Source organism: Erithacus rubecula (genome assembly GCF_903797595.1).
Source record: "Erithacus rubecula genome assembly, chromosome: 1".
NCBI classification, from domain to species: Eukaryota; Metazoa; Chordata; class Aves; order Passeriformes; family Muscicapidae; genus Erithacus; species Erithacus rubecula.
Genome location: NC_136658.1, coordinates 34,242,583 through 34,268,304, shown reverse-complemented (window position 1 = coordinate 34,268,304; position 25,722 = coordinate 34,242,583). Strand labels below are relative to the sequence as shown.

Here is a 25,722-nt window from a genome sequence, read left to right as displayed (position 1 = left end):
ACAATGCCATGTTTAGGTCCAAGATTAAAAAATTATGCCTTTTGGAGTAAAAGAAAAATACATAAGCAGCATACAGGGCACACAGGGAAAGATCTCCACAATTCTGGAGTTTGGCACTTCAGTTCATCCTCCTCAGCAACAGAAAAATACTGGGTTTGCATCCACCTGATCAACAGGAGGTGTTAATTGCTGCCCCTGTCTGCATGGTGGATTTGGCTTATCATTGTCCTGATTGCTGCAGACAAAATCATCTAGGGTAAGATAATTAAACTCACTTGGCTAATTTTTTCAGAGGTGGATTATAGACAGATGTAATAAATTCTCCCCTGGTGGAAGGAGCAGTGGAGCAGTCAGCAGTGACAAGAGTTAGCAATGTCTCCCATCAGCACTGAATTTGGGTAAGACATCTCCATCATTTCATTCCAATCAGTTTCATAAAAAAATGTGAAAACAAGTAGGCAGTAACTATAGGTATAAGAGCATTTCCCATTACCTGGTAAACTAGATTATTTTATCAGAAAGACCAACAGTTAAGCAAAATAATGACTTGATTACAGTAAATTGTCTAAAAGGTTTTAATGTGAAGTGCAGAAATATTTACAATTTCATGAAGCCCCATGGAAAAGAAAATAATATGACATGGTATTGAAAACCATCAGATCACAGGACAGTAATTTATGACATGGTAGAGGCCTCAGCTAACATGGCAAATCAAATCACACAAAATATTAGCTGTACAAGAGGTTAGTAATAGTCCAGTGGCATAATTTCAGATGAAGGGATCTGATTTTCTGAGTCTTCTCTGTCTGATCTTGGTTTTCCCATGGTCTGTCATAACAGTAAGCAGCATGTGATACTCAGACATACAGACTCTATAGAAATGGTAGCAATTTGGTATCCTTTCAAACTAAGGACATGATGAATTTTATTTGCTTCTGTCTTCATATTAAAAACACCTCTCCAGGGACAATGCATAGCAAGGGTAGATTTTGGTTACAAGAATAACAATAGGGTCTTCAACTTGAAAGACATTTTGTGAGATGACTGTGTGTCTGACAAGATGTATTGCCTTGTTTTTATCCCAGTGACTAAAAGCTTCTTTCCTAAATTTATTTGCAAACAGCTGCAAGGTTCAGCATGTGAGGAAAAGACTGTCATGGATGAGTATTCTGGGCTGGCTGCCCAAAACTTGCTACGATTATTATACATCCTGCACACAGTATGTGACAGTTTTCCCATCTCCATATCCATCTCAATCTTTGTGGAAAAGGAGGGTTGAGAGGTCTGTCTTGAGGTATAATTATGCAAACCCAGGGTAAATAGCAAAAAGGCAACAACAAAATCAGTAACTGATAGAAGCATGAAATGAATTCTGTTTTCCTGAAGAACTATGCAGATCGCTATAATCATCAAGTTAGAAAAATTCAAAATTTTGTAAATAAATCCAGTGCTTAGCAATTCTTAAAATACAAATCTGAGAGAAAACCTGAAACATTATCAGCTTCAATTCAGAAGACATCTTAATCCTGAGCTCTCAGAATGGAGTACATTATCTTATTAACATTACTAAATGCATTCCATTTGGGTATATTATTTGCAAAGACCAAGATTTTTTTTTATTTTGTGTTCTTTCTCATAATCCTCCTAGTGTTTTCAAATGCTCCATTTTTAAGGCTTCTGCAAACTGTCACATTTAGTCTCCATTGATGACTATATTGTCTATATTTATGCTACTTCCTTCAGTGTTTCTGCTGCTGCCTGCACACTGAAGGCTGCAATGGAAATCTGCCTCTTCACTTCTTCCCAGGCTTCCTGTTGATCAGCTTTGCTTTCAATATCAAACATGGCATCATAGATTCCTGGGAAGGACTCTCCTACATATTTGTTGTGGCTGCTTGGAGCAAAGACAACATGTCTGTAGGGAAGTTGAGGGAAAAAATAACAATATTATGCATTAGGAAAATAAAACATATTTTATGTTTTATAAATCAGTTATCACTTGACAATGAAGATGCAAATAAATAATATTGTAGCAATAGTAGCCAAAGTCCATGAAGCAAAAAAATAACATAAGCTACATTAAGCCATATGAATTCCACAACCTTATAGCTACTTGAGACAGAGTTAACTAAAGTATTTTCCTTCCTCTTTACTTCAATTAAATAAAAAGTATTTTAAAAAGCAAGCTTTTTTTCTCACAATTATACACAGTCTTCATAAGATACAAGTATGCTTTGATGTAGGAAAGACTTATAACAAAAGACTCTTCTCATTGGATTTTTAACCATGAACTATGAGAGGTACAAGGATTGCAGACCTAAATTTCTCCTTCTGCAGCTAGTTTTTAGTGGATAGATTACTGTTCTGAACTCTGCAGACTGGTAGAAGGACCAAAATCTAGACTTGATTCATTGCCTCTCAAATAAGATTTACTTCTTGAAATGGATGAGAGGATCACTGAATTTCTTCCTTGCTTCCAGTACTGCCCTTCATGCTACATTTGCTAGCATGGCCATGCTCTTAAAATTGATCAAATTGCAGGTACTTCAATTAGATACTATTTCACTTTCAAATAACAAGAACAACTTCCTGAAGTTTCTACAATGAAAATTATTTTAAATTCTAAACAGATGTAAAAGTATAGCTCTGAGAACTGACAGCCCAAATCAAACCAAGAGAAATTATCTGAACAGGCTTCCAACAATAATCTTACTCATTCTGTATAGTGTATCACACCGAAGTTTTCCCCAACATCTTTTCCCCTTTTCAATCTTACTCATCCTGTCTTATGTACTTTTTCTGTGTTGAATAAAATCATTATAACTCTATTTAGAGACTTGTAAATCTTAAAGGGAATTTTCATACCATACTCCATGAGGAAAAGTGAAAACAAAGCCTTTCTCACCTATAGAATGGCCTGCCAGGTAATCCAAGAGGGTCAATGAAAGCCCTTTCTAGAAACATGAGCTGATCATTCAGTGATCTGACAGCAAGCAGGCTAAAAAAAAAAAAAAAAAAAAAAAAAAATTAACTGCAGTGTGTTTGACCTACTCTCATCCCAGCATACACATTTGGATTTATGAAGAAGGACAGGAGATCTGTGATGTTGAGCTTCAAGTGTAGTCCACAAAAGATAGCCCATATCAGCTAACCTGCATAACAGAATTATGCTGATCTGTGCTGTAACAGAATATGCTGGTTCATTACTAGAAAGTCTCTTAAAGCTGTTTTTAAAGGCCAAGCAATAGCAACAAAAGACAGCATTTCAGGTATTTTCTTTTATGTTTTCTCTCATCCCTTTATTTCCATTTCATGAGGATACTTAGGCAAACCATTCTCTTCTTTGGTAAAACAGTTTTCTAAGGACCCTCTTTTCCAGAAAGCCAGCCAGTCACAAACTACTTAACTAAAATTGCATTTGTTTTTATGTAAAATCACAACATATCAGAAAAAGGAACCCTTTGATGCTAAAATCCTTTTGAGCCATCTGAGAATTGTGATTTTCTGATGGTAGATTTTAAATTCCCTGGAGCAGAGACCATCTGTGTCTGTGTGCTTTTAATAGCCCTGTGCATACTATTGATCTTAACAAATAAAAGAACTGTGACCAGGTTATACAGAATATATATGGACTTGGTGGTTTACATCCAAAGTAACTTGTAGGCCTCCAAAGGCATTCACCAACATAAAATGTTAAAATTTATATCACAGTTAACCTGGAGTAACTCTACTACCATTAAGGAAATTTTTTTCAAGTTTACAGTGATGTAAACAGAAACTGAAACTGGTTGGTTGAATTAAAGCATAGATTTAGGCCATCCATCAATAAAGCCATTTTGAAAATGTCACATACATGTCATATGTCATAAATGTCATCTTTTGCATAAGAAATTTCTGTTAACTCCTTTATGTGCAAGTTGCTGCCATTAAAAAGATGGCTTTTATTTTCAGTTAGTGTTCCATAAGGGTAAACATATGGCTAAATTAGATTCTTCCCAAGAAATGGAACATACATATATGTATATACGAAAGGAAATTTGGCTTGTCACTCCAGGCATGGCCTACAAAGAATAAATTAAGAATTAAGTCAAGTGCAAACTAGGCCCTTTGGCATAGGTGGTGCATAGAATTTCTTGAAAGCCCATCAAAAATCTTGCTACAACTACAGCTTCTCTATTTTTTTTTTCCATAAAGTGGCAGCAAGTGAAGATTAAGCCCTCTTGAGCTCAGAGAATGACATGGCATATTTGACTGGAAGAAAAAAGAGGTGAACTTACTTATTGACATCTATTTGTTGCAGTCTCTCATGAAAGCTAGCAGCAACTTCTGTAAAATTCTTCACAGCTGAAAACAGAGCATCTGGAGGAAATAGGAGGAAAGTATTTAACTTCAGATTCTGAAGATATAATTTAACAAATCACATTCTTTATCTTCCACTGTGATAATGATCATGAACTGTTAAAAGTCTCACTGAAGGAAAAGAAGATGATCCCATATTCCTACATTAAAAAATATGCAATTCTGTGTGAAAACTTCTATCAGAAACAATAGCAGTAAGTATTGTTATGAATATAGTTTACTATTTGCTACTTGAAGAATGTACAGAAATATCAAAAACTGGATCATAGAACCAGAATCAGATTGTTCAGGTAGGTCTGAGATCTTATAAATCCCAGCAACTTGTGTTTTACTGTTGTGTCCCTTCACACAGAGTTTTGAGAAAGACTGAGGACATGTATGTGTGTGTGTGTGCACATGCACATGTGCCTGATATTAACCATTAGCAGCCAAATCCTAAATTGAATATTCTATAATGTTACTAATTTAAAAAAGCTTTCTCAGCCACAGAATTATCCAACAGGTAAACTGCAAAACAGTGTGATTTTTTTTTTTTAAGGAAACATTACAATGATACATTGTTTTCAATACTGGCAAATCATACACAGGTCAAAGCACATGCAACTTTTAAGTGCTAGCTCTGTTTGGCAGGGATGCCACACAGACATGCTAGTGACAAAATATTCTCATTTCAGATTAATGGAGGGTATTATTATTATTATTGTTCTATTTACTGGTCATACAGCACAAGGTAAATATCAGGTTGTGACTAAGACATTAATTCTGTTAGCATTAACAGAGGAGGAATGTGGTGAAAGACTGTACGTACCAAAGGATACATTGTATGTTGCCAGCTCCTCTTCGTGATTCCTTGACAAATTATAGATGATGTGAGCATAGTTGCTCACAGCTGATGCATAATCTCTACAGTCAAAAGGAAGCACAACAGAGTTGGCCAATTCAAACACCAGCCCTCCCCGTACCTGAGCTACTGTCAGATGATTCTTGAAAGTGGGATCATAAAACTGTTCCACAATTTCATAGGTTTCATAGACACTGTGGTAAACTGGATAGCTGCTGTATTTTTCTACATCCTGAAACAAAGGAAACCAAGCCAAAACAAAACCATTTATCAGCTATGTCTATTTCAGTGTAGCTTGCAAATCTTTGCTGTAGGATTCAAGGCATGGTAAACTCTAAGTGTTCAGGTCACACTAATCTTATACAGCCACTATAGACAGTGGAAAGATAAGAATGGTCAGTAGTGGCTCTCTGAGACTTTAACCTATGCTGAGATGAATGGTCACTTGGACCAAATCCTTCCACTGACATGTACACAACACAAAGCAGGTAGTTAAGCAGACATGTAACTTTCAGTTGGCTAAATCCAGGTGAGACTGGATTTCTTCTCTTGCTTGATTCAATAATCATTTGTGTCCTTGGATATTCCTTCCTTTTCAGAGGAAATGACCACATTGAATAATTTGTTCCTTGAATATTTCTCACTTAATCTCCTTTCACAGTATGCTCCAGATCCCAGCCCATATTTTCAATGAAACACGAACCATTTTGAATTCAAAGCTCCATAAAGCATTACAAATCATTCAAAAGTCACCATAAGCTACTCAGAAGCCCCCATCAGCCATAGATAATTTTGAGCACATCCATTTACCCTGAGAAAAAGTCCTTTTGTCTAAGTGACAAGTTGATCATTCTTATTTATTACATTGAGATGTTGAGATAGCACACAGAGTTGTAGTAATTACACACCACTCTGACACACTGAACTGTACTATCCTGAAAAGCTGGAAGTCTAAAAGGTTCCTTTACAGGTGATGTTATTCAGGCAGTTACAAGGGACAAAACACAAGTTACAAAGATACAGACTTACCCAATTTTTACTGTAACGTGCTCTGCCTGCAGCAATGCCAAGACGTTGAAAAAATGCTTCAAAGTCATTGCCAGAACCCAGTTTATTTATTCTTTAAACAAAAAATAGGAAAATGCCTTGAGTGACAACACTTAAGTATAATTTTAGTTTGCTTCCAAGTATATCATAGTAGTTATTTATTCAGCAGTCAGTCACTACACAGGACATAGTCTTTTCTCAGTGTGCTCCTTTTTGTCAATACACCTTGAACTGCTTCTGACCCCTCCACTACCTGCACCTCATCAACTGCTTTCTCAGAAGAGCAAAGTCACCCTTCTCAGGGTCAGAGATATCCAGTTCTCAAGAGGAGAATGTACCTCACTGTCTTTTTTCACTGACAAGAACCAATGACCTTCCTCCTTCTGAACTTCCACTGTGCCAGGCTCTCAACTCTCAAAAAATCACAGCAGTACCAGCATGGCTTCATGGAATAAAATCAGTTTTTGAGATTCTGTAGAAACCTCCTGGTAAATTTGGAGGACAATGTTGCAAAATCCTGCCTGCTGTGCTCCTCAGCCTCCCAAACTCAGAGGCCTTCCAGAAGACTGGAAAAAAATTCAGAGGAAAGCTGTTAACATCTTGCATAATTGCCACTGCCTTGTGCATACGACCCTTATTTGTCTAAACCTTAATAAACTAAATGAACACATTTCATATATAAAGCCTCTTGTTCATCTACAAAGGCAGGTTCATAAACCTGCTGTACAATAGTGTATCAGCTGCAATTATTACAACTCTGGAATTTATACCAGCTGAGAATTACACCATTTCTCTTCATGACTCAGCTTTTCATATGAGTATTTCTTTAAAATACACACTCTACGAGTTATAATAATGTTTGGAATGCAATCTGTTTGCTTTTGTCACCAACCTGGGGACATCTTTATATTCATTTGATGGATTTTTTTTGTACCAGCTCTCATAAAGAGATTTTCCTTCAAACCCTTCATCAGGACTTGGTATCTAGAAAAAAGACAAAGGGTACAATTTTAAATGTTACCAAACAGCAAATCAACAACCTGTCATCAAACCAAGCCTATGGCTTAGGGTTATGAGTAAGTCATCTTATGTCCCTCAACCTTTCTACATTTCCATTTTCCATTTCAAATGCATAGCATTTTCCAGAATAACAGTTTATTTCCTAAAAGTAAGTAAATTTAGATGGAAGAAAACAGAAGGAAAGCAAAAACATTTCAAATCAATATTTAAATTTGTATATTTCTTTATGAGATTTTCAGCCATTTAATTTAAATATTCAACAGAGAATTCCCTTACAAAACCAAAACACTTTGCTTTACTTTGGCAGAATACTTCAATTTTGTCTTAGTTTAATTTAGTTCACAAAAAATATGTTTATGGATGCAGAAGCAACCTTAGAAAGGCAAAGTACACAGCACCTGGTGTTTATGTCATCATAGCTGCTAGAGAAGTATACAAATCACAATCATTCTAAAGTTCATGCCTACCACTGGCTAATTTGCAGGTAACTGAGCAGTTTAAACACTGTGGATGTTTTTTTGATCTTTCCTTTATACTGGTGGACTGCTGAGGTTTTATTATTTTGAATCTATTAAAGATTATTAATATATATTCTATTATTAATCCATCATCTATCTAAGAATTACTCTATAATAGGAATCAAAACTGATTTATTTGGGGTTTTATGCTTGAAGGAAATTGTCCATAGAACAGAACTATCAGCATGAAAACTTTTTACCACTATTATTATATACCAGATTAACTATGGATAGGATCTCATGGGACATGCTTCCTCATCAGCATTCTCTTCAGACATCAGCTACCAACAAGCTGTGGTTACATGCACTCATCAGCCTTTGCTTCCCAACTCGAGGAAGTGTTACACAGGCATTTCTACTGGTATTTAGGTCACAATTTTAATGATGTCTCTTGGTGTCCAAACTGAGACTCTGCTGACCTGATTTCCTGAGAGCTCTGAACACCTTCACTCAGCACAGGTTACCATGGGAACTGCAGGGGATCAACTCTTCTTGAGTTTAGGACAGAAATCTTTTTATTTGGGTACTCACTTTTAACAGAGCTACATTTTATTTGCTATCTTTTAATTGCCAGAAAATTATACTCATTTACTGCTTTTCCTTCATTTTTGCATCAGTCTAATGCCAGCTTCCAAGAAACTATGAAATGACTGAATAAAGCAGATAATGGCAGATAAATTCACAGAATATACATAGTGGTTGAATGTACATCAGCACCTAAAACATACACAAAAACTAATTAAATATTCACTGTCTAGTACAGTTACACAGAAAAAAAACCAAACCAGAAATAAAATGCCAGCCTTTAAGACTCACTCCCAAAGCAAGGAACACCTTACATCTAAGATGGTGTGACTATTTCCTGAGAAAGGTCTCTACCTCTCAATTTTGTGTAAGAACATCATGGTCAGAGACAAAGAATAACTAACAGGGTACACTGAAGCTGAGCACATTGACCAAACCTTGTGACACACAAGAACAACATGGTAGCCACCCTAATTTCTTCCCCTGCCTAAAGGGAGTCAGAGTCTCCTACTACCATGGGCATTCTAGTAGTTGATCTGGGGAGCCAGCTATATGCTTGTTCCTGTCCTCTGGTTCACAGCATGCTTTTATGCTTTTGTTTTCAGAAGGAATGCTTTCACAGAAGGAGTGGAAAAATCCCCTAATCCTGAATAGTGAATAATTTAATGGTATAAGCTTGTAATCCCCTTATCTGTCCTGGGAAAAAGCTCCAGTTCCTTAGCTATTGACCTAGAAGAAGTACTGCAGTCAGAAAAGGAAGATTTGAAATCATATTTTTACAGACAGAGCCCCATCAAGCAAGTGAGCACTGAACATACAGGCTAAAAGTTTCAAGTGATATTACCTTTTTAGTCAGACTGTAAACCAGACTGTACATCAGTGGTGTGCAATCTACTCGCAGTGTGTAATTTCCTGAAAACAGATGAAAAACTGATTATTTAGAAGAAGGAAATTCCCTCAGCTGAAACTTCATGCTGTTACTTCTTAATAAGAAAGGGACTAGGGAGCAAGCTGAGAAAAATCTTCCTATGATCTTCTCAGCTCACTTTATTGGTTAGGATGAATTAGAGCCCAGCTTTTGAAACAAGTCTTAAGAGCTTTTCTTATGTCCCCATGGTTATTATGCACATTATAAGAGAAGAAGCTGACTCTAAAGAGTTGCCACAGAACTCAGGGTACTAACACTTCTTATAACTCTCTTATGACTTCCCAAACAGCATAGCTACTGTAAAGGACTTTTTCCCCAAAACAACACAAATATCTGAAGGATAGTTTATGATTCCAAGCCACAGTTTTTTCCCCATATTCATTTCTGAATTAATGTGCAAAAAATATATCCCATTGAAGGTTTCATGAATCTCCAAGATGAAATCCCACCATCACTATTCCTGCAAAACAAGTCATATCTATGTACCTTCAACAGAAGAATCTGCATTGATGTAAGCCACTGCCCGTGCTTGCAATACTTTGGCATTTTCCTATGAGAAAAAAAAAAAAGGAGGAAAATGCTGATAAACTTTTCCCCCTCAGAACTATCTTCCCACTCATATTCATAAAAGAAACAGCTGTGTCAGAGAAGGCTACCATATACTGCAAGAAGCTAGAGATTCTTGGTAGCTCAAGAGGAAACTCAAGGGAGAGAATGTGTGTACAGAATAGAGGTAGGGGAGGGAAGAAGTGCTTCCTTTCTACTGCAGATTTCTCACAGAGCAGCCACCATGCAAATTTCTTTTTGAACACTCTTGGTTTACCTCAGCCCACTCTGTTGAACCTAACAAACCAAATTCCTCTGCATCCCAGCTCGCAAATATCACTGTTCTCCTTGGTCTCCATCCTGAAATAAAAGACCATGAAAATTGCATTACAAAAATAAAGGCTGCTTGTAACATGACTAATGTGAAAACACATGGCATATTTGGAGGGCTCATTTTTTACCATGATCTGTGGGGTCAGAAACATACATAAGGACCTTTAACAACAACTTCAGTAACCTTATCTAATAATGACTTGCTATTGTAGCAATCTCATCCCTACTTCAATTTTGGGCCAAATAATGTATTTCATCTCTCACCTTTACATGCAGTAAAATTGTCTAGAATCTAAAACTTTGATCAAGGAAAAATAATGTGCTGTACACAAATTCTTGAAAGAAGGCTTTTCTAATTCTCTTGTTCAGTTTAGTATACATTGTATATCAGTGTCTTCTCTGACAGAAAAGTGGCATATTTTCATATCTCTTATAGAACCTTTTTGACCTGTCTTTCAAATGCCTGATTTCAAAACCCAAGCAATTCCCTGTAACTTTGACAGATCACCTTCAAAAGAAAAATCTTTCACTTGAAGTCCTCCATTCAATTTAAACCCAGGCCAAATAGAACGGGCTCTATTGCCCAAAGGTTTCTCAGCCCAAAGGTTTCTTTGAAGCTACTGGAACCTTTTCATCTTTTACTCCCTTTTTTTTTTTAAACTTTTAATATTTGTCCCATTTGCATTCCAGAGAGCTTCCCCTGATATTCAGTTACTGGGAAGAAATGGAAATAAAACTAAATGTCAATAGGTTTTATGTGTAATAGGCAGGCAAAGAACACTTCTCTAGCACAGTATTTATGTCAGAGCTTCTGTCCATGAGATGTCAGATAGGGAGACAGCATTTGCTCTGACAGAAACAGAAACTTGGTGCAATTGACATTTGTTCTTATTCTACTGCAAGTAGGGATGAGGTGTTTTTAACCATTACCTGCTACTATGTTTGCACATCTCATTCTCAGCATTACACTGGCATCCTTCACTTATTCTTGAGGATGCCTCCAAGTCACAGTCAAGTGCTGAGAAGTCTCTCAGTGTGGCCCTGATGAAGCCTTTATGAGCCTATCACTGTGTCAGTATTGTAACATCACTGACATATCCAGTCAGACCAGCCCCAAATACAGAGTAGTCAGTGGTACCTAAATGTTGTGGTTTTTTCTGCATCCCCCATTTTGTTTTGCTTCCCTCTAGGTTTACTTTCTCTTGAGCAGTAGTACTTCACATACACCAAGGTGCACAGTAGTGTGTTTATTCAAGACATCAGTGACATACATGTTTTTAATTTCAAGCTTATGTTTAAATCTCACAGAAATTAATGATCACTGCTGAGAGCAGCTACTTTTATGTGCTTTATTCTTTCATTGCATTACCTTTTTTTTTCAGTTTTCCAAAGCTCCTCACAATCTCATGAACCACAGCTGCCCCACTCTCAGGATCAATGCCACCAAACACCCATGCATCACGGTGGCCTCCCAGGATGACATATCTGTCTAGAGAAATTAATTTTGGAGGTTTACTTGGGAATACTTTTTTTTCTTGACACAGATGTTAGCTTGAAGTAATTTCTAATTTTCCATGTATGTATCAAGCAACAAAGATAAGTATTTTATAACATACACAAGAGAAAGGGAAAAAAATGTTTTTCATTTCTGAAGACGTTTTTTTGTATGTTCAGTCAGTGTTGAAGGATTTGTCAAATCCAGTTACTGGACCCCACAAGACTTAAAACCCCATACTCCATGTTGTTAGTTCTATTAATAAATATACTACAGGTTTCCTCTAAAGATAAAAGCATTTTTCCATACTTCACATTTTTTTTTCACATTTCATGCTTTATGGTGAAGCTGATCCACTAATCATATCTGTACAGCACAAAAATTCACAACATTGTGAATTCATGTGCTGAATGCAGTATTTCTCTGCATATATATAATCAATTACAAAAAGGGTTGTCCAAATCATAATAGAGATATGATTACTGAGATAAAATTCAGACTAGGTCTCTGTACTACTATAATATGGTTAACAGTTGTGTTTTAGGCAAAAGAAAGTGCTGCAGTTAGAAGATAAACCATGTTATTATCATTCTAGGGATTTCTATATATCTGGTTTTTTAGAGTATAAAATCACACTGGTTACAAGAGACTGTAAGATAGACAAAAATGCAATAATGGTGGATATAGTGTCTTCCAATGGAATACAAAATCCATTCTCGTGTTTCTTCAGGGAAAATATTCACTTCATTTTTTTTTTTTTCAATTGCAAAGTTACTTGCCTGAAGACAAGTATTTCCATCTTGGTTATGACTCCCCCTTGAAAATCAGTATTTACAGTAAAAGTGCTGACATATCCTGAACCACATGAAAGACAGTGCAAACACCATTTCAAAAATCATGCAATACAGTATTTCAGAGAAAACTATATTCCTCATGTCCCTCTTGTAACCATGAAGTACAGGCAGAGGTCACTGCTCACTCAGATTATGCTGAAGGAAAATGGTTTTACCTGGTTCCACTGTGCCTCTGATGGTACCAATCACATTGTAAATCCTTCTTACTTCATTGTTGGTCTGAATGTGCATTTTCACCTTTCTAGTGCATTGGAATGAAAATACAAAGAGATAATCCACCAGATTAGATAATCAAACATCTTGACACCTTTCAAAATGCACCATAAAAATGCCAAGGAGAGCATTTTGACAAAATTTAACTCCCATTAAACCAAAGTAAATCTGAAAATATTGCAGTGTAGTTTTTGCATGGATTCATACTTGTACAAACGAGAACAGCATTTAGCCCTTGACAGCTTTGTAATATTTCTGATGCCAATAACATTTATACAGATAACAGGATCAGAACTCCAAAGATCTTTTGCTAGCAGCTAGTTTTTAAATTTAAATGGTTTAATACTGCTTTATATAAGTCAATAGGCAAGACCAGAAGCTGAACTCACATGAATTTAAAAAAGAAAACAAAAGTCCTAAAAAAATAAAAAAATAAATCACTCTCAACAAATAGTTGACCAAAGGCTAGATGCTTTTCAAATTTAACTGGTTCAAGACTAGCTGGAAACTAAAGCAAGTAGGTCAAATCCATCCAATAAAGACATAATGTACTAATGCTTTGCACTGAGCATATTTCAGCCAAGGAAATAGCCAAAATCAAAGGAATGATGTAAATAAGACCAGCAACTAAACCCAGCTTTTCAATTTTTGGTCAAAATCTATTCTATCTGGTTTTTCCCCTCATCCCAAGAACACTCTTCCTAGGAAACAAAACTGACCTTGTAGAATAATTTGCTGTAAAACCAGGACCAACATTGTAAGATACATTCAAATTTCCTTTCCAGCTGCTATGAGGTGGTGCCTCTCCTCCCATATTACTGTTATGGAAAAAAGAAAAAAAATCATTATTAGTTACAAACATCTTACAACAGCACCAAGCAAATGAGGAACCAGAACACACAAACCAGTGCTGGTCTTTGTTTTAGACAATTTATACTACAAACTTTGGCAGGAGAATAATCTGGAGTTTTAGCTACACTAAGAGAAGTAAATTAACATAGAGCAATAATCCTGGAATAGCTTGGAATGACCTATAGCTACTCTGAAAGACAGTGTTGGCCAAAAGGTTTTGCATATAAAGTACCTTTTGTAAATGGTCCCTGGAACATTCTACTGCCATGAACTGTATTTGCATTTGAATTAAGAGAGCAGCTTGGGCCCATTCCAACACTTTAACAGTACAGGCAATAGTTTTATGGTGGCTGTCCCTGCACACTGTTTAATCTCCTAGCATAGACAGTTGATGCATGTCAAAAATGGCTAAAGTAGAGAAACATGAACAGTCCAAGTCACCCTTTCTTGTTCCATTGTCAAAAGTGCCATGCAGTGGCATGCAAGTGGAAATGCAGTAATTTGGTCGATCAAAATCACCCAGACTTATTCCCTTGAAGGACTTTTATTTTTGACATGAACTTCTGAGGAACAAAGAATGCTGGATGTTCTGGTTCTTAGGGAGTAAAACACATTTATTGTATTTATTTATTTATTCATGCAAATGAAAGCATGTCTTTTACTGTAAATACATACTTCAGTCAAGCTTTACTCCTCAGAACACTTACACATGTCTTCAGGCCCTGAGTAAATTATAAAAATATGGTAGCAATAATAACAAGATTTCTCAAGACAAAAGTGAAAACAAGGACCCAGTATTTTTAAAGGATTTAGGCTTCATTAATAATTATTAAAACTGAGTTCTAGTATTATTTAATACTTATTAAACAGAAATGTCTGGCTACATCCTATTTATGCATAGTAATCTGCTCCATCACTACTAGTAGGTAGTGGATAAAAGAGGTGTTTTAACCTATACATTTATCATTATGAGCAGTTATCATGATGACAGTGCTAAGTGCAGAAGTCTTTCTATTTTCTTTTCAAATACTCCCCTACTTCCAAAATGCAGTCTGCTAAAAAAACCTCTCATCTTCCATGCACTTACCGCAGTAATGATTCTGCATCATGATAGCCAATAGGATGAACTGGAATTTTTGGGAGACCAACACCACTGGCTTTGTCTAGTCGGTACATGTACTCTGAAAGCAAGAGACAGGTATTTTCATATCTACAAGTCTCAGAAGGAAGTTGTACAATTTACAGCACTGGAGTCAGGTATAATCATTTCACTTTCCTGGAAGCTGAGCTAACATCTTTCCAGTAATTTCATTCTTTGTGCTTTATCAACATGTTTTCAGAGAGACATTAATCAAGGTTCTCCCATAGTGTCTGCAGTCATGCATTTAAGATGGCTGGGAACTTGTAAACTATTTGTTTATTTTTTTTGTGTTGAAATACTTTTACATAGAAATATTTCTCTTTATGGAAGAGAAGTTCAGACTAAGATATGCACAAAGCACAAGAGCAAAGAAGGAGCCTATAGTGTGATGCTTGGAACATTCAGCTAGGAACTAAAAAAATTTGCCAGTTGATAAAGAGATGCAGATAAAATCTTATACACTGGACTACTGAATATTCTGGCTTGCTGGTTTTATGTACAAAACAAAATCTAGGTTTTATTCTGACAAAGCTCAAAGACAATTTTTTTTTTTTTTTTTACAAATCCTAATCTTCATGATGTGGACAAAAGCATATACAGAATAGTTTCTTCCTTAATACAACATTCAAAGGGACCCTTTGTGATTGAGGGAGACAGGGATTCATCTGTGTGATCACTGATTCTAGCATGAGGAACCAAAAACTTTCTTCACAGTCTGCTTTGCCATGCTTCTGTTTTGAACATGTATCTCCTTCCAGCACAAGTTCTGCTGCCTAGAGGCAACACAGCCCATCACTTAGGGGCTAATTTTCTTGAGGTGATTGCCTCTCTCAGATATGCTGACCCAAGTGCTGGCATAAATAGTTCTTAATGAATTTCAATCAAAATTATCTGGTTTAGTTGCTAAATGAAACAGCTTAGACACGACTCAAGCAGCTGAGGAAGCCTAAGGTGAAGATGATGAATACAGATCAAGACTCTAGGGCTCCCCTAATATCCTCTCATTTTCCCTCATGCACCATTTACAGAAGTAGCCTACTGCAGTCAAACCTGAAGCTGCCTTTCTTAGCAACAAAGACTAGGAAAGTGTGTTGTTATAAGGGAGAAAACATCCTCTGCCCTTTCCTGATACCAGACCCTCAGAGAATGCCCTCTCTAGAGTCACTCACCTTTTGCAGGATAACCTGGGGTCAGAGGATCCCCTGCCCCATTCAGGTTTAATACATTCCCACGCTGGGCTCCTCCACCTGGAAGGTTCCAGCCATTTGGATAAGGATCTACTCCAGGTGCACAGTAGTCAGCAGGGTCAGAGTACAGAATAATTCCCTTGGCACCTGCCAATTCAGCATTCTTCACCTGCAAAGCACATCTTCTATCCCTATCCAGTCCTTTATAGCTTGGCCCCCAAGGGGCAAAAGAAAGTATAGATTACAGTGATTTTTCCTCAGGGTCTTTTACACTGCTTGGGAAAAGTCAAGGGCCCACAACTGTCTCATAATTTCCTGAAAAATATACATGCAGTTATCAAGTTTCGTATGAAAGTAAAAGGTTTGCTGTAGCTTTGACTTTTAGTTAGGAGATAGCATCAGTGACATGGAAATCATCCTCCACAGTATTGCTACATAACCTGAGTTTGCATTCTGTCATCCAGATCAATCCAATCAGGTGACTATTGAAATGTACACATCAGGAACAGAAAAAACTGCATCACATTAAGGCAACAGTATATTTCAGGTAGTCTTGCACTTATTTATTTACCAAAATGATCTCTGAATCTATCTCAGGGTCTGCTCTATACAGGAAAATTATAATTGGAGAGCTTGAAACTGCTTTTGGCTGTGAACAAGACTAACTCCAGAGAGCCCACATTTTAGGCTCATTGTGGCAGAAGGACTGACCTGCATGCTGTTTTAAAAGTGTTCTTGTGTGACTTTATTATTGTATAATATATATCATTCTGACATCCCAATCTGGTTTGCTACTAGATATGACAGTGATGGATAGTGACAGAGTGACAACTAATCCTCAACAGTTTTAAATTTGGGCATTTCAACTCAGAAATATCATAGCTTTTTTCTGGTTTTTTTGTTGGTGTTTTTTTTTTTATTTTTAGGGAAACACAGCACTTGCCTTCATCCTCTATCCTATTTTTGCACACCATTAGGAAGTTGAAAAACTTTCAGTACAGTTCTTCAGATTTTATATAGGCTACCAAATTCTTCAGCATATAAGCAGTACTACTGTAAGAATGAGGGCATATAGTAAACTGCCTTTCTAGATATTAATACCTCTAAGATATCTGTGTTTCATTCTAAGGAAAGATTTGAAGACAGTAATACCTTCTTCAATATTTAAGTCTTTTGCATTCAGATGTATCTTTAGGAGAGGTAAACCATTTAGTGAAAATATTATCTATCTGACCCAGAATATGATTTATATACCATTTTTGACTGGAGAAAATAGTATGTATGTAAACCAGTGAGTTATCTATTTAAAAGATCAACACAAGATTAATCAACAGCATATAATAAGAATTAGCATCCAGTGAATTCAGTGCTTGATACCCTTACGTAACTGACAAATACAAATTATTGTCCTGCTCAAATAAGGGTCAAAATAGTTGTTGCACAAGAGCCAAAGACCCTTAAAATAAACTGTCTTCTTATATCTCTGTTGAGAAAATAACTTTGAGTGTATGCCTGGAGTACGTACAGGATTATGCCCTTTCCTGTTAGGTCATGGAAATCTGTGAGAACTATAGTTTAAAAATAAATTTATATGACAGGGATGTTGAATAACCAAATACAGAATTTAAAATAACTTCTATACAGTTATAGTCTCTGTCTGGTGTAGAAAAATCATTATAAAGAAATGCAATATAGACATGGTAAAGAACAGCTGAACCAACAATCTAGCTCAGAATTAGAGTGTATGGCACTCTATTAGTGATATTTTAGAACAATTTAGAGAAAGCAAATTAATATTAAAAATACGGAACATTTTCCAACTTAGTTACTTTTACCCTAGAAATACTAAAGAATCATCTTTGAACACAGGTCTATGAAAACTCACTTTAAAATCTCCAGAACACCTTAAGGAAGTGTTTCAGTCTCTTGAAAAAGCTGAAGGGCAGAACAGTTGAAGAGGAAGTAACACTGAGAAGGGCAGCAACATTTTGATATACAGGGATTACCTTATTTCCTCTGAAGATCTTGCCATATCTGGCAATAACAATCTTTCCTGTACAGTTAATTCCCATTTCCCGTTCTAATGTAAAGAAATCCTCAGTGCGGCCATAATTCACATACACCAACTCACCCTGAGAGAAAGAGGCAGGATAATATCAAAGAGCATGTTGAAAGGAGTATGGGATCTAGTAAGATAATAATGCTTTTTAACATAAAATTCTTGACCTGCAAGAACTCAGAAGAGCCTTGGCCCCACTGAGCATTCCCACTGAGGAGATTTATACACGCTCCCTCCTCTGCTGTTTGCAGTGCAGATGCAGACAACAGCACAATGGAGAATGTTACTGCTAACAGCACTAGATAAGTACCTGGAGGCCTTGTCAAACTATTATGGAATAAGGTGAAAATAAGCATCAGATTTTGAAAAGACAATCTTGTCTTTAGGTATTTTTTTCATTGGAAAAAGTTTTTTATATTTAATTAAAATAAAACAATTTCCCAATGAAGGAAGCTAAAGCTTTTTTGAACTTGTTTTCATCATTTTCCACATCTCATGACTTATTTTAGCTCTCCACAAACCAACAAAGCAGTGATGTTATTCTGTCTTTCTTTGGTGGTATGTTATGATAAAAGGTCAAAAGCCATGAATTTTATCTGACACTATGTTCCAAAATTCCCATTACAATTCTTGGACTCAAAGCTCTTATGTCCTAGGGTACAGATTATCTGACTGATTCTCCAGCTTTCTTTGAGTGTCTGAGACAAATGAATGCAGTATTCCTTTTGTTTTCTGGACTTGAACAGCTTATTAACAAACATCACAAAGTTCAGGACTAATACAAAATCAAGCTGTGTGAGTAGAAGCATTAGCATGTTTCCAGATGGAACTTTAAAGAAGAGCCTCAACCAGGGTTATCAACCTAAATTATTCTACATGCAGTCAGGAAATATATTGAGAACACCACCAAGAAATTCTAATCTAAGAAAATATTAACTGAAACCCCTAATGATCATATAACACTAAACTCCTGTTACACAGGCCAGCTTTATCAAAGAAAACCCATCATCTGCTACCATCTGTATAACAAGATATGAAGGATTAGTGTTAAAGTAAGATCACAACAACACCTTTATCACCCTCTAGAAATGACAGCAAAAGCTTTTCAAGTATACTCAACACTGTGAAGCTATATCTGTCAGTGTGAGCCTTGGGCAACCAGCATTTTGAAAAGTGAAATTGTTCATTTGGCTGGGTAAATGTAACAGTCTATTTGCTCCCCAAGTTGGGAAACAATAGTGTATAGTTACAGAAATGTCTGGGGAAGTTTACAGCAGCTGATATTAAAGATTTGTTACCATGGTTTTTAAGGAAAAGTTGAACAAAATCCAGTTCTGCCTCAAACTGAAGAAAAAAAATTAAATATATATATGCATATATATATGTGTGTGTGTGTTTGTGTATATATGTATATATCAATTTGAACACTGCTTCCTCACAATAATCCCAAGAACATCCCAGGAGGTAAGTCACATTTCCTACTGGTGATAAATTGGATTTTAAAATGAATCTGTATTGCTCTCTGATATTCTGTGCAATGCTACAGTACACTATGGTATTCCATTTTTTCAATTTCTATTATTTCTATTTCTGTCTCCACTTCTTTTTCTATTTCTGCTCCTACCTCTAGTTCTTTTACTATGTAACATTGTACTATTTTACCTCGGGCATTCCTTGGGCTGAAAAGGCACTGTAGGGTGGCACCACATCTCTAACAGCCTCATATCCTGGAGGAGGAGGCTCAGCCAACGATGTGTTGAAAACCTAATGGGAAAGCAGAAAAGGAGTAAGACAAGGCAATATGAAAAAGAAATACTTTATATTCACAAGCACATTTCACAAGTATTTTGAATTTAAAGGACTCTGGTTTTAGAATTCCACTGAGGAAGTGGCCGAAGTTTTGGCAAGCATGGGCATCCTTTTCAGTAGGCATGCTAAATATGTGAACTTACAAGTCCCATTTCCACTCTTCACAGAGAATCCCACATAAATGAACACAGGGTTCCCTGAAGTGGTCTGGGTACAGCAGACAAGAACAGGTTATATCACAGTGCTAAAAATGTTAGCATTCTGTTCATCCATGAAGCTTCTATGTGCACTTCAGCCAGCATGTAATGAATTCATTCACCTTGTGATAGCACATCTTGGGACCTAAGTTCTTATCTTCTAGAAACTGAATTTAGCAGAATCATCAATGCTGTATAATGAATCAATGCAAAGAATGGTGCTTACCAGGTTTTTTTCCTCCTCCTAAATAACAGAGTAATTTTCAAACAATTTAATTACATGAAGTAATTCTCTTATAAAATTGTTTTTTAATCCATATGTCAGGATGCTGTAATAATCAGGGTAAATATTAGCATTCCTAACACATATACTATGAAATGAAGATGCAAAATGTAAAAGCAAACTGGAATCTCCAGTTTTGTACCAGGCCCAACACCATTAAGTGAGGACAGTTTCCTCTCACAGCCTTTCCAGGCATATGAAAGCGACTGCGTTCCCTGCTTGGAAAAACTGGTGGTTTTTGTACCTCATTGCCATGCTCATCAATTATTGAGATGTAGTTGGGCTTAGTGTCATCAGGGTAAGAGAGCAAGACATCATAATGAACCAACTGAACTGAATCCAAACCAAATTTCTTCCACTCATCTTGGACTTGCTGTGCCAGAAGCATATTCTCCTTTGTTCCTGCTAGGTGAGGAAGCTGTGTAAAATTGCTAGAGACAAGGAAAAAGTAAGCAGGGTCAGGCATTGAAGATCATAATCAGAATTCCTCTTAGCCTAGCTGGAATAAAACCTCATAGAGATGATCAGATATACTCAGGCTAAATAAGAACCAAGACTTCTCTGCACCTATGTATTTTTAAGTTGTACACATAAACTGAGATGAAGGGTTTCAGGCTGTCCAGCTATGGGGTCTTGTCCTTTCTTTACTCCTTGTTTTCTAAGCTACAGTAGGCCTATGCACTCCTATGCATTGTGAAGTGACAAAAGAACTGAGTACAATTTTTTTTGTGTATCCAATTTAGAAATGTGTATAATTAGTCTGATCCTTCCTTGTAATTAACTAAATATTCTCCTTGAATCCCACTATTTTAATTAATTTTGGCACAAATATTGGTTTATCTAAAAGTTCACTCCTACTGTGTCTTGTTGACAAGTAAGACTGTGAGTACTGAGTACTGTCTAAACAGGGAACAGAAAAACTCAACAGTTTGTGACTTAAAAGTCATGCCAGCATGGATAAAAAACAGTGAAAGAGCATAAATAATGAACAGCTCATTGTCTGAAAAAAAAATTAAATAAAATTGTCCACATCATTGTGAAAGCCCAGTTGTGAAGCCAGCTGAAAAAAACCCTCAGTTGAATGAGGCTGTCATCATGATGTCCTCATTCTATCATATGACCATGCCTTAACATGCCAACAAAGCATGTGTGGCACCAGCTGATGTTAATGAAGGAAACTGTATCTTGGATTATGAAGGGGTGTAAGATTAGGAAAAACTTAAATTCTGGAGTTCAAATAAAACCAAAGCCATCAAAGAAAGCCAGAACAGAACAGGATGAAATGGAATAAAATATTGAATAGAAAATGAATAGAATAGGTTTGCTTGTAAGGGATCTACAACAATTACCTAGTCCCACTACCTGACCAATTCAGGGCCAACCAAGTTAAAGCATGCTGTTAAGGGCATTGTCCAAATGTCTCTTGAGCACTGACAAGCTGGGGCCATTGACCACCTCTCTAGAATGCCTGTTTCAAGTCTGAACAGCCTCTTGGTAAAGAAATGCTTCCTCATGTCCAGTCTGAACTTTCTCTGGTTCAGGTTTAAACTATTCCTACACATCCTATTACTGGATACCAGGGAGAAAAAACAAGTACCTCTCCTGAGGTCAGCTTAGGAAGCTGTAGAGATCAATGAGGTTGCCCCTCAGCCTCCTTTTCTCCAGACTAGACAAAATCTTTAGCAGCCAAATGCTGCTGAAGAAAACCATATTCCTCTGATCGTGCCAAAATCTAATATTGTTCTAAAAATCACTATTATAGTGACAGCATCATCTCCTGGTTGACATACACTGAACCAAGAGCACACTTACATGCCATTATGAGTAAGAATGGTTGCTTTCTGTACAAGTGTTTAAGTATCACATTTTCATTAAAAGTTGACTTATACAATAACATTTTCTTGTATCGTACTCCCATTTAACTGAACATTGTGTTTTTCTTAATTTTCTCTTCTAATCTGCCTGCTTGTACTGGTAGTTCTGAGCAGTGACTAAACATCTGCTGTATTTCACTGCAGGACTGAGCACATGACAGTAAATGAGGTACAATGCTTTCTGCTTACATAAAACAGAGTTCAGAGGGCAGGAAGGTCCTCTCATGGAGCTGTTTAACAAGAGTTGACTTTGCAGGAGCCAAAACACAGGTTAAGACTTTAAAAACCCCTAAATATTTGGTTTTGAATGTATGTTATACTCCACTACACTACTGCTATGTAAAAATGAGATAATCCTTTCCAGCTAGTTTATATGCACTAGTTCATGGCAAATACAAAAAAATTAAAGCAGTGGGATTGCCACAATCCTATAAAGTAAAAATAGTCTTTTAGCAATTTAGTTTTGCACAACTCCATGCTATATCATCAGACTGGGTGTATGAAGCAAATCCAAATTTGCTGATTACTCCTACAATAGCTGATGCTCTTTCTTTACACTGCAAGTAAATTCTTATCAATAAACTATGATTTGTAGCCTATTACTGACTGGAGTAAATATAAGATTTTAACAAATACTACACTTTCTTAAGAGAAAAATAATCAATTTACAAAATCCCTAAAACAAACAAACCAATACAAGTACTTGCAGTTAAAGCTTCTAAGTTATTAAATAGAAATATTATTGCATCGATTAAATTTTAATAGACTTTAAAATATCGATATTATGTTCCATTGTTTTGAATTGTTTGAAACATGACCAACAAGTTGGGGAGGTGATTCTGCCTCTCTACTCTGCTTCATGACACCCCAGCTGCAGTTCAGTGCTCAGCTCTGAAACCCAACACAAGAAAGACAAGGACTTGATGGAACAAGTTCCAGAGGAGCCCATGAAAATGATCAGAGGGCTGGAGCATATCTCCTGAGAGGAGAAGCTGAGAGAGTTGGGGCCATTCAGCCTGGAGAAGGCCCTGGGATTTTATAGCATTTTCCAAAATCTGCAGGGGCTTACAAGAAGGCTGGATAGGGATCTTTTAAAAGGGCATGTAGTGATACAAGAAGGGATAATGGTTTTAAACTGAAAGAGGTCAGGTTTAGATTGGATATTAGGAAGAAATTATTTACTGTGAGAATGGTGAGGCACTGGTATAGGTTGCCAGAGAAACCATGGATGCCCCATGACCAGAAGTGTTCAAGGCCAGTTTGGACAGAGGTCTGAGCAATCTGGTCTAGTGGAAGGCATCCCTGCCCATGGTGGATGGGTTAGAACTAGAGAATCTGTAAGGTCCCTTCCAACCAATTCTATGACTCTGTGATCATTGGGCTGGTTCCCACTTGATTTTTATTTTCTTGTCTGAAATGTTTAATCTACACTCTGCTTACTAAAGAAACTGCTTGATGTTTTCTGCTTTCATTTCAGCCATAAATGCTGTCCTCATGTCCTCGTGAGTTGTCTCACTCGGAGATGTCTTCTTATCTGTAGGTTTTGCAAACCAGCCTGCATAACATATGAAAATACAAAAGAAAAAGATCAGAGTAATATTCCAATGACACACACCATTTCTCTTTGGTCTCACCACAAGATTTTCACTGTTTTACATTTTAAAACAGTTTTTGTTACAGCACATATGAGCAGCTACAACCTAATGCAGGCTGCAAAGTGATGACAGTTTTAGTCCCACAAATAGTAAGAGAACTTATTGGTCTAGGCAGATTTTGAGGAATGTAAAATACTATCTTCTATTTATTTCATCTGTTATTTTCCTGTAGATTTATCTTTCTTGAGCACCAGAACGTTATGCTGTCAGTCATACAGTTACCTCAATAATAAAGCAGCAGCTTCACAAAAAATGCACAGAAACACAGGCACACTTTGTAAGGAACAGATGTCTTGTAACTCCTTTCTCCCTCTCTGGTCTGCCTGGCTCCTTTCTGGAATCCTTCCCTTTCTGAGCAAGCACTACCAGAGAAGTGATGAGCAGAACAGCTGGCTAGAAAGAGAAGCGTTCCTGACATCTGTTTTTAAGTCAGACTGGACACGTCCAGTGCATGTGCAGCAGCAGCTACATGGGTAGTGTGATTGAGAGAACCAGAGGGTTCAAGAGGATAACAAGCTGGCACCAGTGAAAAACTCCACATGAGAGAGGAATTCACTCGGGGCTTCCCAATGGCACCAATCCCAAGTACATCCCGAATGGCATCGCAAAGTACAAGTGGCTCTGTTTCCCTTCCTTCCATAAGCTGATCATGGTTTATATGTGAAACCAAAGGAAGGTGGGGAGGGGGAATCTCTTGCGGCAGCAGTCCTCAGTTCTGAAAGATTATTTCTCCGCTCCTGCCCTCCAGCCCCACGTTCACCTTCCTGCCTCTCTGGCGCTGTTTCAAGGCAGCAGGGTCCGGAGGTACGTCTTTCGTCCCCGCCTCACAAACCCAGCGCCCCTTTCTCTCGCCCACAGCACTATTTCACTCCTATTTACCTTAACAGAAAGTAAATAGAAAAGCAAGGCAAAGACAGGAAACCCTTCAGAGGAGCTGGCTATCCCAGAGGGGTCGGTGACGGCAGAGACGGAGGAGAGCACGGACTCGGCACAAGCTCCGGGCGCTGAACCCGCCCGCTTCTCCCGCCACCCGGCTCCGAGCCCCGTCCCGCGGCGGGACGAGCCCCCGCAGCGAAGGAGGGTTAGTCTGCACTGTACCGATGAGGAACCCGAGAAGGAAGAACCCCGCCGCTGCTGCCAGGACGACAGCCCAGAAGCGGCCGCTGGCTGCCCTGGAGCCGGCTCCGAGCGACGTCCCCATGGCTGCGGCCCGGCCGTGCCACCACCCTCAGCGCTCCCGCCACAGCCCGGCCGGGAGGGCCTGCTGTCCCCGCTCCGCCCTGCCCGGCCCCGGTAAAACCCTCCCGGCCCCGCCCGGCCCCGGTAAGGCCCGCCCGGCCCCGGTAAAACCCGCCCGGGCCGCATGCCCGGCCCCGCCCGCCGCCGCTGGGTGAGCGCTGGGTGCGCTCCGGCTGAGCTGTGGCGGCCGCTGCGGGCCGCCCGCCTCCCCTCTGCCAGACCCCCGCCATACCCCGCCGCCCTGTTTTTCACAGAATCAAATGGGTTGGAAAAGAACTCTGAGATCATCAAAGCCAACCCATGACCGAACGCCAGCACATCAACAAGACCATCGAGTGCCACATCCAATCCTTCCTTTAGCACCGCCAAGGATGGTGACTACACCACCTCCTTGGGCCCACTGCAATGTCTAATCACCCTTTCTGTAAAGAAGCTTCTCTTAATGTCCAGTCTGAACCTCACCTGGCACAGCTGGAGGTTAGGGCTACTCGTTCTGTTTTTGGGAGAAGAGGCTGATCCCCGCCTGCCTGCAGCCTCATTACAGGCATTTGTGCAGAGTGACAAGGTCACTCCTTTTCTCCAGGATAAACCCGCAGCTCCCTCAGCTGTTCCTCAAAGGACATACACTGCAGAGCCTTCACCAGCTTCATTGCCCTTCTCTGGATGCTGGTTTTTCCTTCCATTTTACGGAGGCACAGCTCCAAAGAGAGTAGGTGCACTCAGCTGCCAGTTTGAGGACAAGCTTGA

At 38.1% G+C, this 25,722-nt stretch overlaps 1 protein-coding gene across 3 annotated transcripts; it reads right to left on the bottom strand.

Moving 5' to 3' along the window:
• Positions 1-205: 205 nt before the first annotated feature.
• On the bottom strand, positions 206-25,022 carry LOC306801328 (glutamate carboxypeptidase 2-like). 3 transcript variants are annotated; one of them, XM_079304295.1, is made up of 19 exons: positions 24,835-25,005; positions 23,522-23,636; positions 20,452-20,638; positions 19,581-19,682; positions 17,866-17,991; positions 15,842-16,028; positions 14,619-14,712; positions 13,399-13,497; positions 12,622-12,707; positions 11,487-11,606; positions 10,062-10,144; positions 9,725-9,788; positions 9,155-9,222; positions 7,140-7,231; positions 6,230-6,320; positions 5,168-5,432; positions 4,278-4,359; positions 2,906-2,998; positions 211-1,915 (listed from the first exon to the last, which is right to left on the bottom strand). In XM_079304295.1, exons 1-19 carry the CDS (start codon positions 24,935-24,937, stop codon positions 1,726-1,728), a joined length of 2,247 nt encoding a protein of 748 aa, XP_079160421.1. In that variant the 5' UTR covers positions 24,938-25,005; the 3' UTR covers positions 211-1,725. The 3 variants fall into 3 exon arrangements, with proteins under 3 accessions (XP_079160423.1, XP_079160421.1, XP_079160422.1); XM_079304296.1 differs by lacking the exon at positions 24,835-25,005 and adding an exon at positions 24,497-24,657; XM_079304297.1 differs by lacking the exon at positions 20,452-20,638 and having other exon boundaries at positions 206-1,915; positions 24,835-25,022.
• Between the last annotated feature and the right edge of the window lie 700 nt (positions 25,023-25,722).

Bases quoted from the DNA above. Each gene is read 5' to 3' on its own strand.
- LOC306801328 (XM_079304295.1), bottom strand. From the start codon at position 24,937: ATGGGGACGTCGCTCGGAGCCGGCTCCAGGGCAGCCAGCGGCCGCTTC. The intron at 14,713-15,841 runs GTGAGTGACTCT...TCTTGCTTTCAG, and splicing joins CCCAGGTTATCCTGCAAAAG to AGTACATGTACCGACTAGAC. The intron at 12,708-13,398 runs GTCAGTTTTGTT...CCAATGCACTAG, and splicing joins ACAGCAAATTATTCTACAAG to AAAGGTGAAAATGCACATTC.